Source organism: Notechis scutatus, chromosome 5 (assembly GCF_049901735.1).
Source record: "Notechis scutatus isolate UNSWTSFEM ecotype Mainland chromosome 5, rNotScu1.2, whole genome shotgun sequence".
NCBI classification, from domain to species: Eukaryota; Metazoa; Chordata; class Lepidosauria; order Squamata; family Elapidae; genus Notechis; species Notechis scutatus.
Window position 1 is genome coordinate 31,748,545 of NC_142013.1, and position 19,094 is coordinate 31,767,638.

Sequence of the window (19,094 nt, forward strand, 5' to 3'; positions counted from 1 at the left end):
TCAGTTGCAGAGAAGTCTGTTTAGTAAATGTTATACCTATCTTTCTACAGAAAACTAAGTCTCCAGTCCCTGGATTTTGTTGAAATATTTTTCACAGAACACATTTGAAGCAATTCCTATTATTTTAGCAGCTGAAAAATGCTGTTGTAAACGTGTAAATTTGTTCTTTTTCTTGCATATATCAGCAAAAATGACAGATACTTGAGTGATCATTATAGCCGAGGCAGTTTTTGGCAGAAAAACTCAAATGAATTAAATAAATTAAAATGCCTTTCATAACATATTAATAGCTGTCTAGGACTCTCAGTGTTCAGCAAGCAGTAAAATTCTTGTACTGGAAACAGAATGCTGTTGTTATGTGTTGTCTTAACATTTTGATTAGCTAATAAATACCTTATTTTAGAATAGCATAGAATAGAATTCTTTATTGGCCAAGTGTGATTTTAACAATTTTAATTATTGTTTGTAAGTTAAGGTGATGATACCATGGCACACTTAGTGAATTACATCAGAATACCAGTAAGGCGAGATCATAGGTTTAGAAGGGCTCATGAGTATTGATTTTTTGTTTAGAATACATGTTTTGTGTTATGTTGCCATCATGTGACATTGCAACATTTTTCCCTTCACGGAGCTGGGGTGGGTGTGTCCTGCGCATGACGCATCCAGCCCATGGACCATCAGTTTGACACCCGGTTTAGAGCATTATTCACATAACACTTTTCTTGAATTTTATTCAGATGTCCCTGCTCTACACTTTTTCTTCTTTTTCTAAATCATGCCCAAACATCAAAGACTAAAGTGGCTTATTAAAACCTGTATTATTTTTAGCTGTTGTATAAAAACACATGAAATTAATGGAGACCAGTCTTAAAATTTGATGATCCAAAATATTGGAACGAAGAAAAACTATATGGTAACTATAAAGTATGCAACAGATTCATACTGTCTTTAGCATCTATCTTTTATTGAACAGATATTTTTAAATGTTTATTTTCAATAAATGTTGAATATTCTTGTCAATTACAGCATACCCCAGAATTTCAGCATATGTCCTTGGTAAATTTTCCTCACTCTGCCCTAGAGCTGCTTTTCAATATCTGTGTTATTCAATTTATCTTGTGCCTGTCTCCTTGCACTTCAATTTGGCATGTGAGAGATCCAGGTTTTGTATGTTATTTAATTATCTTTACCTATGTACTGTATTCTTTGTTTTCTGCCATGCCTATTTTGAACCTTACAATTCAGCACTTTTTTTCCGCGAACCGTAACAATTACTTAAATATATCTTGTTTTAAGAAAGTTTGTTTACTATTAATTTATTTAAAAGATTTCTATGGCCATCCATATTAGAGTTACAACTCTGGGAGGCTTATAACAACAATACAAAAAGCATGAAAACAATAAGAAAAAACTAAAAACTTTATTCTTCCTCATCCCAGGATATGCAACAACTACCCCACCAGGGCTCCCGCTTCACGGTCTACTCTAGATAAAGAGCCAGATCTTGTTGACCTTCTGGAAAACTAAAAGGGTGGGGACCTGCTGGAACACCTGGGTGAGGGTGTTCCATAATGTAGTAACAGCTTTGGAAAAGGAATGCTTCCTAGATCCTACTAGATGGCAATCTTTCAGGAAAGGGACATGGAATCATGCCCATCCTATTCAGTCTAGTGGGGCAGGCAGGTATCATCAAGTGAAAGGCAGTTCTGCAAATAACCTAATCCTGTGCCATTAAAGCTTTAGCTAGTAAGCACCACTTTGAATTGCACCAGCAAGAAAATTGGTAGCCAATGCAGTTGATGCAATAGAATGTAACATGGGAAAACCTGAGGCACCCAACATTTAACTTCAAAGTTTCTGATCTGTTTTGAGAGAAGCTTTATGCATGTTAGTCCTCCCAGGTAAACCAGAACAGAAAACAAACAGAACAGCTGATTCCACTTTTTTGTAAGGCTACATTAACAAATCTTGTAACTGTAAAAATACAAATCTGCTGCCATCTCTTTCACAGTCTGAGAAGATAAGGAAGGTGCCTTCTGAATCTCATTCTTCACCCATTAAGCAGGTATACCATACTCTCTTACGTGATGGCTCCCCAGGCAGCATCTATCCCCTGGCTTTCAAGGTGTTTCTTACATATCGTTACATGTTCTATTACACACATTTTCTATTGAAAATGGATCACAACTATCATTATACCTACCTTGAAAATATGGTGAATAAAGCTGCTAGAAGATGCTCAGAAGAAATTGACATGTTGGCATCAATTGCACACTTATTTCTTCAGAGAGATACTCTTTGATCTTAGCAGTTACCAGTCCGTACTGTCTCTGCCTTGTCAAATGACTGCTTCAAAGAATCAACTTCATTTGAATTGAATCAAGTTAATTGGATATTACTGATCTCTCCACAATAATCAGTAAAACTAATCCCTTTTTTCATGTTAAACTCTCACTATATAGTCTATTTATTACAGCTAATAATATCCTGATGGTTTCTTTTTTCCTACTTGATGTCAAAATATTGTGGAATTCCCAACTGGTTATCAGCTTCAAAAAATTGAACACAAGTTAACAAATTGGATCTCAATTCAAGTAACATAAGAATCTTTGTTGCCAATAGAAAAGCCACCGCAAGGCTTGCAGTGTAATTTGTTCTGGTAAAGATGTACAACTTGCATATATTCTAATAGCCCAATTTCAGAGACCCAGAGGTGCTTTTACCTAGTTTAGCTACCAACCAGCTTCATGAGTTATGCCTTAAATTAGCTGTATCGTGATGCTTCCTTGAAAAGTATATTGATTTTTGGATATGTTGTAAATAAAATGAATTAATGTGACATTTTGCCAAGGCAAACTGATAACAAATTTCAGAATCCTAACAATGAACTAAAAAGGCTGCTCATAAGCATTCCTGTAAGGATCATTTGGACACGTCTTGATAATTCTAAAAATCTGTGTTCTTTGTCTCTAGCTACACACAATTCACAGAACAATATCTGTGTTCGTCTCTGCACACGATTCACATAGTCCTCCAGCTTTCCATGTTTATGTTCTATATTTAGGCAAAAATTTACAAATGGCACATTATATAATAACAAAATTGTCAAGCCCTTCAATTTTCTGTGGACAAGTTTGTGATAATTTTGAAACCCTTCTAAATGATCTTTGAGATGGGGGGTCTCTCAATATAATGTATATCTTAAAAAGCTTATGAAGTAAAGTTTTATGTATTTTGAATTTGTCATCTGATAATTTAAAGCAATACTGTCCTGCATGTCTGTTTTCATTATTTCAAAATGATCTGAAGGACGCTGAAAATCCTTCTAATGGATTCTTTTAAAAAATGATGTGCAAAAAGAATCTTCAAAATAATCCCCACTCTCACCTTTTTTTCAAAAAATGAATGTGACATTTCAAATTAGGTAATTTTAGCTTTGTGCAGGCTGAATATATCAATAAATCAAATAATGATTAAAAATATTTTATTAAGAGTACAATGTACCTGCAGTGTACTTATATTTTCTATAAACAACCAAAGCGATATTCCTTATGTCCCTTACATTTCCTTACATTAAAACTTACATCTCTTTATAATGTTTAAATGTTTAAGTAATACAAACTTAGCATTTTAGGCAGGGAACAGCTAAATTATTTTCAAAAACGCTTCATTTTCCACTTTATAAAACATCACATTACTCTTCAGTTTTATACAAAACATTTTTAAATACATGTACTTTGGATATGCTTCTATACAACATACTAGGCCACATCTCTCCATGTTTAACTGAAATAAAACTGTCTAATTACATTCTTGATATGATCTACACACTGCCAATCTGAAATATACACATTTCCCACAAAACAGCTTTAAGAAGTAAATTATTGAGTCTGCTGTGTTCTTAAAGAAGTAAATTTGTTTGAAATACTTAGGTTATCTTTTTAAATGGCATGTGTACTTTGTATTCAGATATCTATACCAGAGTACACAGTATTTTTGAGAAAGATTCTTCCGTTAACAACAGCAAAATATATTAAGGCTTTTGCATCTTTATTTCACCATAACAATATAGTTCCCCACTGTAAATTGATTGTGCGTGTATGTGTGTGTATTTACCATGAACTAATTCAATTTCTGGTGGGAGACAAAAATAGAACAGCCATTTCAGTGTTATTTATACATATACCAGTAAATGCTATCAAAACCAATAACTGTCTGACATACAACCAATTTTAATGTCATTTTGTTTGTTTCTACAATCCAATCTATACTGGGAGTGCAGAATAAAAGTTTGTATCACTGACCTGAAATCTACCTTGTATTGAGGAGCTCTTGCACAATGTTAAAGGTATTTAGGATGGTAGAATGGTTATTGGTATGGGGTCAGTTAAGATGATTCTTTTTTTCCTGAATGATATTTTAATTGAACAAATGTGAAATCAGAGCTTATATAGTGTCAGTTTTATCTAAAGTTCGAATAAAATCTGCAACTTTTCAATTGGACTGGATTTTTTTTTTTATGAAGTGGCAAAAATGTCCAGGAATTAACTGAGAGAATAATTTAAGTATGTGTGAAAAGTAGAATGTGACCATTGGCAATGTACATTAATACAATTCAGAAGATATTTTTTCTTATCCGCTTTTCAGTAAAGGTGCCTCAAAATATCACAACAATAGTAAAAAATAAACTACACCTTTTACAATAAGTAGTTAATATAAGAGACTATTAGGGAGCCAGCTTCCCAAGACATTACTTTATGATATTTCTTTCTGCAATATAACTGCAAATCTGAACATTTATAATTAAGCAGCCAATGCTATTGAAAGTTAACGCAGTATTCTCACTAGATTTCAGTTTGTAATATCACGACAAACTGTTTTCTCTAAGCATGGAAGATCAGTTTGTTTCTTGTTCTACCATTTCCCAGGTATTGTGGTTCCACACTCATACCAATGAACATAAGTACTGTGTGTTCCAGCTCCTATTTTTCCAAAGTGGACAGGTTCCTGACGAACAGCTCTAAAATAACCTAGTTAAAAGAAAAGTTCAACATTTAATAAAAATTGAAAACTGACGCACATATGTATAATTAAGTAGTTACATTTTTAAAGTGTTCTTGAACATATGAAGTCTAAGCAAAATTTAATTACAGATGTATGTTACATATGATAATTTTAGCACACATAGAATTGTTCTGGAACCAACATTTTAAATGGCTTCTTGTACAATATAATTTTCAGGGTCATACACAATTATAGCAGCATTATTTTCCAGATAAGTATTATTTAGAAAAGTCCTAAGGGTGAATGCCCTTTTTATTTTATTTTCATCAAGACACAGAATATAAGTAAATACAATAGATAATTCATATCTGCACAGGTAGCGCTTGAGAAACTAAAATTTAAGCCAAGAACAATAAATTGATTAGGAGGTAATATTAAAATCAATACAAGACTGATTTTTGCTTAATAATAACTGAAATAGTAATAATAGCAATAGTTTGCTTAGTAATAGTGGAATTGAGAATCTCTGTAATGTCAACACGAATAAAGACCTCTGTATAGCTGTGTTTTTTAAACCTAGTTTTACCTATTCTTAATAGACCATTAAATTAATTTGGCCAAATGAAGGTCAACAAGCAGACTGAGTTGATAAAATACACTTTTATGTTTGCTTTCTTGATAAAAGGACATTCTGCCAACGAAATGTTAATTTTATAATCTTTGGGATGGTCATTTCTGACATTGATGAAATACCAGAGGTGGTATTCAGCAGGTTCTGACAGTTCTGGAAAAACGGTAGTGGAAATTTTGAGTAGTTTGGAGAACCGGCAAATACCACTTCTGACTAGAGATTTTACAGTATCCTTCCCCTGCCACGCTCACCAAGCCACACCCACAGAACCAGTAGTAATTTTTTTTGACTCCCACCACTGTGAAATACTCATTCAAATTGTGTTCAGTTCCTATTTCACAATTGGAGAGATGAATAATCTAATGGAGCACTTTAAAGCTTTGTAGGAGGAACTGCCTTGGAAGTTGGTTCAGGAATTTAGGCTTCAGAACAATCTGCTGCCAAGGGTATCTGCCTGTTCCATACATTCCACTAGGGAGGGTGCAGTTATGATCCCTTCATTGAAACAATGTTATTGTTTGTGATCTAGGAGACACAGCCTCTTTGGGCAGCCTTTTGAACAATTTCCACCCATCATGCAGTTGATGCCCATTCTATAGGCCTTTAGGGAGGCAGTTAAGAGCAGGTTTTTTCCCCCCTTTGGGCTTTGGAGTCATGAACTGAGTCTCCAGTGAATAAATGAGAAGTTTTCAGTTCTGTTTGCCATTTTGTTTTTGAATACATTTTAATGAATTTGTATTAATTATAATTTGTATTTTTGTACGCTGCTGAAAGCCACAGAATTTGAATTGGGTCTGCATATAAAAGTAAAAATAAATATGGTTATGAATGCATACTTAGTTGTCGGGTATGCACTGTATCAAAGTTGACTCTTGTTCTACTTTTATCACAAAGATGACAACTCTGTATTACATTTAAAGGTGGGAAATATACTTAAGAGTCCATTTATTATCCTTGGTTTAGAACATACCATCTTTGGAAGGCAGTTGATCTGATGGAAGCATTTGTCCTGTCTTTCCGTCTAAATATGAATCCACAAATTGACAATGATCTTCTCCATGTCCTCTCTGATCCCCTATATTATAAAATGTGCCTAGAAATATTAAAATACGATTACAATTCAATTAACTAAAGAACAAATAGGCCATGGGTCACAATGGTAATTGGTAGCAGAATTTCCATCAGTAAGTGATGTAGTTGTAAGATAGCAATAGCACTTAGACATACATACCATGACCACATTGTCCCAGCAGTCTCTGTTGCCATTATTAACCAAATTCCACCAGTCTTTAGGCAAAGACCGTTCCCGGTGTGTTCCCTCCCACATTTACACAAGTATAAACACTATGCTAAACTAGGGAAGATGATTAATACATGGATGTTTACTGCATACAAAGCAACAGAAGTTCTGAGATATTCAAGTTGGATAATTTCAGTCTCCCAGTTGACATTGATCTGTTATATGTTTATATACTGATTTACAAAGAACATGTTAGAATTTTTCCATAGCACATTCCCGCAAGAATCCTGTGTTGAGGGATAGAACAATACATGCTCAAACTCAATAGTTGCCAGCATGAAGAAGAGTACCCATGATATTTCATTGTATCCTCCATGCTGATTATCCATGATGTTTCATGTTGCCTGGATACTGATGGAACTATCTTGGTGATGACTACAAACTTTTGGATGTCACACTTCATAAACGTTCCTAGATTTAACAATCATGTTTACAAATATCCAGTGCAATTCTACAAAATTGCTGTGTCTGAAATCTAAGTTCAGACATATTACTGAACCAATATAAATACCTATATAAACCTATATAAACAGCCACCCCTATATGCTTTCTTGCTAATAGTCAATTAAGAGAGTTTTGATTTTATACCTTTAAGTGAGTCACTGAGGTAAATTTTATATCGAAGGGAGTTACACAACTGAACACCCACAAACTTCTTGTACCAAGTCCTCTTGACATACTGTTTTCCCTTACATTCAGAATAGTCATCAGAATTAAATCTGACTTCAGTCCAAATTGCATCTTTCCCCACTGCAAGACAATAATAAATGAGATTCTTGTTATAATATATGCCAAAATAGACATCTGACATAAACAGAGCATATAAGTAAAAAAGCAATGTATAAGAATATTAGCATTATTATATTTACCCTTTCTTATCATAAATGAAAATAAAATACACACTGTAGTAAATGGAAGTAAATACAAAATGTAAGTACAAAAACTAAGTGCAGAAATAACACATAACAAGGAAATTACTAAAATAGGAAAAAAGTAATACCAAGACAAAATATTATTGCGAATTCTCATATTATTTCTTTTTTATTTTATTTTTATTCATGCAATTGTTAAATCATATGATTTTATATATATTTATTGCTAACTGCCCTTCACACTATTCTATGTCAAAAAGGCTGATTCCAAATTCAATAAATGAACAAATAAGATAATATTGTCTGACATCTGGGGGGAGAACTGAATAAATATATATGAGAATAATATTGCTTAATTTACTCTTACTCTATTTGATAGCACAGCAGCAGTTTGTGGGTTTTATAATCTCTGAGGATTTGAAATGGATACCTGACATTAGAGCCATCATTAATAAAGCACAACAAATAATGTTTTTCCTGCATCAATTTAGGAAGTTGACATTGTCCCAGTAGCCATTGATACAGTTCTGCAGAGGAATTACTGTCATCTGTACTTGGATAACTATCTGGTTTGGTACAGCAACTAAATAGGAAGAATACAATCGCCAATGGATAATTGGAACTGCAGAAAAAACAATTGCAACCGGCCTGCCTTCCATTGAAGAATTGAGGAAACATCTACAGACAGACCCTCACATCCTGGACATAAACTGTTTCAACTATTGACCTCACGTCCTTCCTAAGAGGCCTGTAGGGGGTGTGCATAAGTGCACCAATCGTGCCTACCATCTCTGTCCTATTGTTTCTTTTTATTTTTCCTATAAGTATCTATCTCATGTATTCAAAACTATGTTTATTCTTATACCTGTATCTTGTAAGTGATTGACAAATCAAATCAAATCAAATCAAATCAAGTAAATAAATAAACAAATAAATAAATAAACAAATAAACTTTTTCATGCCAAAACATCTAGACACACGGACAGTTTTTTTTCCTCATCACTCTGCTGAACACCTAATCACGGTATAGTTTTATAAAGTATATGTACCCTGTAGTATTAGTATTATTATCCTTCTCATCTTCTCTACTACCTCCTCTTATTGGATCATATTATGTTTATTATTACATTGTTGCTTTGCATATACATTGAGAGCTTCTGCACTGAAAACAAATTTTTTGGGTGTCTAATCACACTTGGCCAAATAAACCTATGCTATGCTATGCTATGCTATGCGATGCGATGCGATGCGATGCGATGCTATTATTATTTTGTTTTCTTAAGAGAAACGTTCTCCAATTGCTGCCCACCATATTTCCAAAGACACAGATTGTAAAAGATAGGCAAAATGCTTTTCTCTTCTAAACCTTTTCTGCTATGTACGCAGTATGCCATCTCTCTAATAAGCATGCTACTTGTAAAGAAAACTTACTTGAAATAGATTCTGTTATTCTTGGGTCAGCTGTAAAGAAAGAGAAGGACAGAAGCAGACAGAAAGAGAAGAACAAGCACAAAGATCAGGATTCAAGAAATAAACATACTTTCTACCTAAAGTTTTACACATATAGCAAAGAAATTATAAAATAAACTTTTAAAAAATGTTATTAGCATGCACTTTTAGAATTAGAAAGTTGTTTGACATTAGAAACAAATCTGTTTGAACACCAAATAGTTGTGTTCAAACTATTGAAAAATATGTTTAAAAGTATTTAATACTTCTTACTTATCCAAAATGAGATTAAAATGGTCATAATATAAACACTTCATGGAATTTTTAAACATGTTTTTATTTTTTTAAAGAAATTTTACATCAACCCAATATTGGTTTGTATTAATAAATGAAATGTTAATTGTTCATTCTGAATTCCAATTTAAAACAAGTATAATTTTTAAGTTTGTTGAAATGCTATAACTGTTTGATCTAAGCAGAATTATAATTTTCTATTTGTTTTTCTCTATAAAATTATAAAGAATTAAAAGAGGGCTATATCTGATTGATGCAGTTATTGAAATTCTTACCTGATTCAGTTCTGAATGGTTTTGGTTCACTACCTGGACCTTCCCCAAGAGGGTTGCTAGCTATCACAACAAATTCATAACTATAAAGAAAAAAAGTATAACAAAGTTCATTTATAATTTACAATGTGGTATGAAATAAATAGGAAATTTGGCATATGTATTTGGCATATATAATTAAGGTAACTTTAACATTTAAAATATCAATATGGTTTGGCAATTTTTAAAAATTTAGCAACATACATTGGTTTCAAACATATTTAAGGAAATGACAATACCCTAAGCAGCATTTTGTCTGGATAACTGATAGACAAACAACTGTTAAAACGGATAATTTTAAATATCCTTAAAACAATTTTAAAATATTTTTTTATCCTGCTTTTATTATTTTTTATAAATAACTCAAGGTGGCAAATATACCTAATATCCCTTCTTCCCCCCTTTTCCCCACAATACACTGTGAGTTGAGTTGGGATGAGAGAGAGTGACTGGCCCAAAGTAAACCCATTTTTCATTCCAAATTTTCCATCTAATTTTCAGGTTCAAGGTGGAATTTACTGTATCCTTAAACTTCTCAGTGAAATCCCAATTTAACAGGCTCATACTGCCGTGCTAGGGCTGTGGTGACATAGTAGTTAGAATGCAGTATGGCAGGCTAATTCTGCTGACTGCCAGCAGTTCAATTCTCACCGGCTCAAGGTTGACTCAGCCTTCCATCCTTCCGAGCAGAGGTGGTGTTCAGCAGATTCTGATCAGTTCTGGAGAACCGGTAGCGGAAATTTTGAGTAGTTCAGAGAACCGGCAAATACCACCTCTGACTCGAGATTTTACACCAGTATCCTTCACTTGCCATGCCCACCAAGCCACACCCACAGAACTGGTAGTAAAGATATTTGAATCCCACCACTGCTTCCAAGGTTGGTAAAATGAGGTCACAGAGTGTGGAGGCAATATGCTGACTCTGTAAACTGCTTAGAGAGGGCTGTAAAGCACTGCGAAGTGGTATATAAGTCTAAGTGCTATTGCTATTGTTATGTTATGTTGGCACTGAGATCAGGATTACCATAGCTAAATGATGCAGTTGTAAAGTGTTATATCATGTGATTGCATTGCATTGTGGCTGATATCAGCAGTCCCAATTGTCGTTGTAATCCAGGACCAAATAAGTTAATATAAAAAGCAAGGACCTCACATGAAAGTGATGTGGGAAAAGGCAGGAGTCCCATGTCCTTAGGTCCTAAGACTTAAGCACTGTGTGGCAGGTATTGTAGGTAGGCACTAGGAACTGCGGGATTTGTCATGGCATGGTGACTGAAGTCTTAGCCCATGACCATTGCCCTGAGGCTTCTATTCTACTTCAGGTCCAGTGCCAGGGGGACTTCCAAGTCTCAGCACATTGCCCAGCTGCAAGAACCAGCTAGTCCCATACCACAGCAAGCTCTGTGTTGCCTTAAATCCCATGCTCCCTAGTACTTGTCCACATTACTTCTTGGTGTCTGCCTGGTTTCTTGGGACTTCTGCCTTTTCCTAGGCAAAGAACAAAAGACAGCTGGGGTAGCAGTGGGAGAGAGCAACCATAAATGCTGGTCCAAATGTTTATTACATGCCCTGAGGGTACTTGATGGGCTGAAGTTTGACGACTGGTCATAGTCAATTTCTTCAGTGCCATTGTAGCTTTGAATAGTCACTGAACAAATGGATGCAAAGACCTAGCTCTCTGAAGAAGAGCATAATATTGTGATAGTGGAAGGAAAGAGAAGGAAAGGACAACCAGGAGCAAATGGACTGCATACCATTACAGTGGCAATGGGTGCACCTTGGAAACTCCGAAGGACCAAGTTAGAGACAAATATTCATGGAGAAAATCTATGTGGTCACAAGGAGTTAATACTGACTTCATAGTACATAATCAATTAAACAATCCTTAATCCTGCTCCATCTTGTGCAGCTGTGGTTTAACTCTCAACTGGTTTAAGAAAAATCTGCCCTGTGTGTGTGTGTTTGTGTGTTTGTGTGTTTGTGTGTTTGTGTGTATGTGTACATACATGCACAAACATATAAAATAAAGGGAAATATATATTTATGTATTTATTTGTATCCTACCTTTATTATGTTTACATTTACATTTCACAAATATCTAAGGCAACCAATATATCTGATACACCTTCTTCTTCTTATTTTCCCTACTACAACCCTGTGAGTTGAGTTGGATTGAGAGAGATGATTGGACACCCAGTTGGCTTTCATGACTAAGGCGGAACTAGAACTCATGGTCTCCTGGCTTCTAGCCTGGTGGATATATAAACTTTCTCTGTGTCACTCTTCCTCTCCCTCTCCCTCCCTTCCTCTCTCTCAAATTAAATGATCAAAATGCATGCCTGCCTCTATGAGTGTGTGCAGGAGGACCAAGTTACTGTCTTCACACCACGAAAGCAACTGGTCATAAAATCTGAAGTTTATCTGTTTAGGTGCATCTTTTCATATACGGATGTAAGAAAATGCAGATAATTATGAGTCAAAAAGATAAGTGGCAGGTTCTTTAGAGATAAATGCAAAAGGAAATGGAGTAATTTAGGAATATGCATCGTAAGAGTAATTATATACCTAAGTTTGATACTGATGATAGTTAAGGACATTTATTTTCTTAGACTGGAGAACTAAAACACTGATAGAATATCAACAACTGTAAAGCTGGCTGCTATAAAACATAAGTTCAAAAGTTCTGACTTTGGATATCTAAGATCACCAAATGCTTTTTTTCCTATGTCAGTTTCCTATTCCCTGATTAGCACTATCAATTGTCAATAGGCATTGTAATTAAGTGTTGTACACCCATATTTTAAATGTTAAAGTTTATGGATGCTTATTTTGTATGTTACTTCTTTAAATCTCTAGCAGTTTATTGCTGTATAATTTGGGGTTTGGAGTAGGGTTTTTAGTTTGGTTTTGGTTTTTGGACATCTGGTTTGCTGGAAAATTCCATAAACTTCTTAAAGACACTGTCCTGATGCAGGTGTTCCATCTCTCATGGCAACAGAAACCAATAATCAATTTGTATCACTGCTCTGTTTCTTTTTTTCCCTTTGGGTGAGGAGTAATTTTGGCTTTCACTTTGGGAAAGCTACCAGAAATAATGTTTTCAGTACTGCAAAGTAAGAAAAAAATACAACTTCACTTTCTTAAAGTGAAGAACCTGGAAAATACAAAATATTTTGCCCATAATTTGGTTACTCAGTTTTCTTCAGATTATTAAATACTGTTGGAATTAGTCAGGTTTGTCTTGACAAACATTCAAAAACAATATTACATGTTGTGGATTTTTATACTTGAGTGACTTAGTCTTTCATCAGTTGCTTTCATCTGGGAATGTGAAGCAATTAACAAACAATACGTAAAATCTTCACAAAAACTAAGATATGGTTGGCCAATTTAAAATAATAGTTATATTAACAATAAATGTCATGCACCACCAATTACCCCTGACTAGTTTTATACATTGGCTGCAATCCAACATATATGCATAAACATTCTTGAGTCTTTGTTGAAATGAACCCTTTGCAGAATAATCCATACTGGACAATATGGCTGAATGTTCAGACATAATTCCATTCAGATAATATAGGGAATCATTATCATTGACATATTATGCTACCATGGATTCCAGGCCTAGCAGCAAGCAAAATAATTCACTAGCTGGAACCATTCGTTAAGATTTTTCCACATTATTTAGGTCAGTGATCCCCAACCTTTTTTATGCCGCGGCCCGGTACCGGCATCAGCTGGGCGCCACGGCCCGGTACCGGCATCAGCTGGGCGCCGCCATCTTTTTTTGATGAAAAAGTGCTTCCGGTGACCTCACGGGAGACTTTTTCATCAAATGGCCATGGCATGCCTCGTGAGCTTGTCCGGGTAGAAATGGCTTTCTACCCGGAAAAGCTCACCGGAAGTGCTGGCGCCGCCATCTTTTTGATGAAAAAGTGCTTCCGGTGAGCGTTCTACCCGGAAAAGCTCACGGAAGCGTTGGCGCCGCCATCTTTTTGATGAAAAAGTGCTTCCGGTGAGCTTTCTACCCGGAAAAGCTCACCGGAAGCACTTTTTCATCAAAAAAAGATGGCGGCGCCCAGCAACCAGCGGCCCGGTAGGACTTGTTCCACGGACCGGTACCGGTCCGTGGACCGGTGGTTGGGGACCCCTGATTTAGGTTACTTCATTATTTCAACAGAGCTATTCTAGACATGGCCTTTCTGAAAAAAGGTTCTATCAACAGAGGAAAAAGAGAAGCTATCAGCCCCTTCAAAGAGAATTGGTCCAAGTAAAGGAGGGTGCCCTTTTTAGCTGCCCTTCCTGACCAGTAGGAGAAAAGTGAGTCAACATCAGTTACCATCATATAATATTGAATGATGGTAATTAGGAAGTATAGTGGACTATAGAAGGAACAGATCAGACATCCAGTCCTTGCTTATCAATGGAGACCGAGTGGAGCAAGTGTCCAGTTTTAAGTTTCTGGGTGTTATCATAAAAGAGGACCTGACCTGGGGTACTCACATTGCATCATAAGAGCCCAGCAGAGATTATAGTACCTGAGACTTCTCAGAAAACAACAACTGAATGAAAAACTGCTGGTGACCTTCTACCGCTGCACCATAGAGAGTATCTTAACTTACTGCACCTCTGTATGGTTTGCCAATTGCACAGTGGCAGGTAGAAAAGCACTCCAGAGGGTTAACGTCATTGCCCAGAAGATCATTGGTTGCCCTCTTCCTTCTTTGGAAGAGCTTTATAGCTCCCACTGCCTTAAGAAAGTTCAAAACATTCTCAATCTCATCCTGGGAACCCTTTTTTTGAACTATTACCATCTGGCAGACGGTACAGAATAATAAAAACAATGACAAATAGGCTGAAAAACAGCTTCTATCCCAGGGCAGTAGCTCTTTTGAATTCTACTGTATAGTGTAGTGTTGGTGCGATATTGGGGGTTTTCGGTTCAATGTGTGGAATGTGAAGGATGTGTATTTGTGTTTATTTTCATGGTCATGATGTGCACTGAAGATGATGTTTGATTTCATTGTACGAGGTGCAATGTCAATAAAGTAAACTAATTAACTAATTTTAGCAAGAAGTGGCTCTAAGTGCAGGGTTTTGATGCCAAGAAATTATGTCCTATTCTAGCTATAGACCACATTATGCATCCTTCATTAACTTGTAGCATAAATTAATAAAAAGTTAAGATAAAGTCCTATTTTTACTGTAATGTTTTCTTTCTCTCTTCCTCTATCTGAAATGATTATGTGTGTTATGTGTGAGTAACTCCACTTATGTTCATATTATGTTCATATGAACAGGATGGCTGCTCAAAAAGAAAGGATATTTCAACAGACAACTAAAGAAAGAAGATTAGGTTTGGGGGTCTCTCAAATGAGTCTTCTCCAGAGTTGCCTTCCATTGTTTTGTCTTGAATTTTTGTTATATGATGTAGGCTAATTGATCAATATCCTTAAACTCTGGACACACAGGCTAGCGCAACAGGATCAGATACTACCATAATCTTTGTCAGTTCATTCAGACTTTCTTATTTAGCAAGTTGTATTTTAAACATGTGAATAGTAACTTTTGCCCTCATCATCTCCATAATGGATTATTGTTATGAAGATTACTCAGAAGTTCAATTGTTATTGAATGCAACAACCCATTTGCTTGTCTAAATTCAGTAGTGTTACATCATATTGCACTGCTGTTTGGCCATGCACATATTTACCAATTTCATTCAAAAGGCTGCTTTTGATCTTGGGTCCAGGACATTTTCTGGACTGTCCTTTCTGAGTGGATTCAGCCTAATCCGTATGAACAAGATGGAAGAGATACTGTAGATCCCCATATCATGATATTGGAGTGGCAGGAACAAGGAAGCAGCCATTTTATGTGGCTTCCATGCCTGGTTAGAAATGCTTTTCTTCCCCAACTACAGATGGTACATTTACTTTAGTAATGTGGGAAAACTGCTCTTTTGCAACATATTTGAAGCCTAATATCTTTTACCTGGCACAATCTTACCTGCTATTATTACTGAAGTTAGTTACATTTTGATACATTATGTTTAGTATGGTAAATTTATGCACATTCCCAAAACTGACTGAATGGAATAATATAGAGGTTTTTGCAGTGTATAAATAAATGTAAATTTAAATTCATTATTACAAGAACATCACCTTGTATTAGGTTTCAGGTTTTCCACTGTAGAATGGGTTTGATTTGTGGTTATAATGGACTTATCTTTTCCAACTGTGCCTCCATTTTCTGTTGATACAACTTTATATTCTGAAAATAGGAAGATCATGTTCAATTCCATACATCATTTCAGTTTGTAAAACATCTTTATCTGTTGTCTATTTTTTTCCTTCCTCCTCCTACTGTAAACAAAATATAGTTCAAAGTAGTTTTTTTTTTAATTAGAAGATTTTATCAGTGAGTTCAATAAAAGATCCCTTTAGTTGTATAGTTAATAGAGACTAGAGGATTCCAAACTTGGCAACTTTAAGACTTGTAGACTTCAACTCCCAGAATTCTCCAGCCAGCATAGCCTTATTTAATGTGTCATATTTTTTTAAAAATTGCTAAGGTAGAAATCAATACAGAAATAAGTGATCAAAACAGACTGCCTCAACTTACTTAGCCTATGATATTGGTTTAATTATAATCAAAATGGACATAATTCGTAATATTTTCAACCAGAGCTTTTGGAGGAGGAATGGTGGACTGAAGATATCTCCAAGAAAGTGGAGCCAAGAACTGTAGGGAAAAACAACAACCAGTGATTCGAGTGGCTCTTCAGAACATCTCAGGACAAGAGGAAACAGGAGATCACCCACATGTGCTCCAAATACTGGTTGTCATGAAGAGAATGCATCTTTGTATCGGACGCAGGACCCTCGTCCGAGTCCTCCCCAGACTCCCGTTCCTCCCCACTGTCCGACTCTGCTGCCATCTCCGCAGGCTGCCAGTGGACCGCAACAGAGAGTAGAGTGGAGGCAAGCTCAAAGGAGGGCTGTCAGGCTACTTTGAGAAGGTCACCTTGTCCCTCCTCACAAGGAACACCTGGCATGGATTGACTTAAGGAGAAGCCAAGTGGAATTTATCTTTATCAGGAACAATTGTTTAACTCATGCTCCTGCCTATGCCTTGCCTTTGCCTTGTGGATTTACCTTTGGTCTTTTGGACTGGCCTTACCCTCTGGACTGGCCTTGCTCATTGTACCTTGACTCTGGGCCTCGCCCTGTGGGCTTGTACCTTCTCTTTGGACTTTCTTTGTTCTTTACTGACTTTTGTTTGGGGAACTGAGGGTGGCTGTCTTCTGGGTAGTGTAGAGTGGAGCTGTAGTGGCCATTCTATGGGCGTTTGTTGTGACATTTAATCAGAGGAATAAAGGACTCTATCGATGCCTACCTCTGACTAGGTGACCTGGGTCATAACACCATCTAAAGATCATCTATTAATTAATTAGGGTATAAATTTTAGTTAGAATAGAGATCAGAGATCTAGAAAAATTACTTTTAATAAAATAGGCTGAAGAACACTAATCAGTCCCCAACTTTTCAAAACAGTTTTGAAGAAGTGTGTATGTTTACACAATGCCTGGACTAGGCAAAGATCTTTCTAACCTGTTACACTTTCATTTTCAGGTGGTTTCCAATCCAGTACCACAAAAGATGGACATCCCTCAACAGTCACTACAGTGAGGTTCGTAGGAGGTTTTTGGGGGGCACTAGTAGCCATGTCTCTGTTGTCCCCCATATCAGTTGGAAAGAGTTGCATAGTATCTGTGATGGAACAAGGTACATCATCTTTTTTTTTCAGGTATTTCACATGGTCACCTGAAAAGACAAGATCAACATGTGCACTGAGTACAAAAGAGATGATAAAGCAAAAATAAATTACTTTAGATGGTGATATATTACTTCAGTAATTGTTCACATAGAAAAATGCTTTCCACAAAATATTTTAATTATAAGCTTCTTAATAAAGGAGGATTAGAATCTTTTCTGCCCTCTGATGTCTACTTATAAAATAACACAATATTATTAAAAAGAATTTATTTTAAGAAAGTGAAAGATAAAAAGAGCATATATTGCTTAGCAGTTTTTTTTCTTATGAGATATTTTAAACATACCTGTATACCTTGGTGTGCCTGTAATATCAGTCTCAGTTGTAGGAATAGAACTGAACATTGGATTGCCTAAGCAAACAACAAGAGCAAACATTAATGGAAACCCTGATTTTCTACCTTGTAAAAACATTTTCTGTTCAAAAGCTCTCATTTTAATCATACCTCATTTAAAAACCTCTCCTTAGATCATGCTTGGAATCATGTTAACATTTTCTTAGGAAATGTAGCATTGTAAAATAATAAAGTTGCTTTGAATTGTTGAAACTTTGATCATCTTAATCCAAGAAATCAAATTAGTAAATTTTATTTATTTATTTGTTTGTTTGTTTGTTTGTTGAATTTATATTGCCGCCTATTCGCCCATGGCAACTCAAGGCCGCTTACAGTATATAAAACCACATTTAAAACAATAAAAACTAACAAAAAGAATCAAATAAATTAACATAGTACAATATAACAGAATCATCCCCCAAGACTCACCCACCCCGCCCCAATGATAGCAGATCACATGAGCCATTTAATGGGCTCCATCCTGCTCTGGGTTCCCCAGGCCCGCTGGTAGAACTAGGTCTTCAGCACCTTCCGGAAGAGTATTAGAGTGGGGGCCATTCTAATCTCTGGGGGTATGATGTTCCAGAGAGAGGGAGTCACCATGGAGAAGGCCCTTCTTCTGGGTCCCACCAGGTGTATCTCCCTTGGGGATAGGACCTACAACATTCCCTGCCTCCCTGCTCTGATGGGTCAGGTAGATGTGACTGGCAAGAGACGGTCCCTAAGATAACCTGGTCCCAAGCCATGAAGGGCTTTAAATATGATAACTTTTGAATTACACCCAGAAGCAAATCAGCAACCAATGCAGCTCCTGCAGGAGAGGTGATGCATGTGCACACTGGGGTGTGCACAAAACCATGCGGACAACTGCATTTTGCACCAACTGGAGCTTCTGGATGCTCTTCAAAGGCAGCTCCATGTAGAGCACGTTGTAATAGTCAAGACAGGAAGTGACTAGGCATGAGTGACTGAGGGGGACTGTTGGTCTAGGAAAGGGCGTAACTGGTGTACAACCTGCAGTTGCACGAATGTCCTCCTGGCCACGACTGCCACCTGC

At 36.1% G+C, this 19,094-nt stretch overlaps 1 protein-coding gene across 1 annotated transcript in view; it reads right to left on the bottom strand.

Annotated features, from left to right (window-relative positions):
* Positions 1-3,470: 3,470 nt before the first annotated feature.
* ABI3BP (ABI family member 3 binding protein) overlaps positions 3,471-19,094 on the bottom strand; it is a 173,107-nt gene continuing 157,483 nt past the window's right edge. The window contains exons 80-87 of the mRNA XM_087966474.1: positions 17,990-18,055; positions 17,481-17,693; positions 16,032-16,140; positions 9,829-9,908; positions 9,242-9,271; positions 7,527-7,688; positions 6,609-6,731; positions 3,471-5,033 (exon numbers count right to left, since the gene is read on the bottom strand). Of these exons, the coding sequence (XP_087822600.1) occupies positions 4,918-5,033; positions 6,609-6,731; positions 7,527-7,688; positions 9,242-9,271; positions 9,829-9,908; positions 16,032-16,140; positions 17,481-17,693; positions 17,990-18,055 (899 nt within the window). The 3' untranslated portion in view covers positions 3,471-4,917. The remainder of the gene's footprint in view (positions 5,034-6,608; positions 6,732-7,526; positions 7,689-9,241; positions 9,272-9,828; positions 9,909-16,031; positions 16,141-17,480; positions 17,694-17,989; positions 18,056-19,094) is intronic.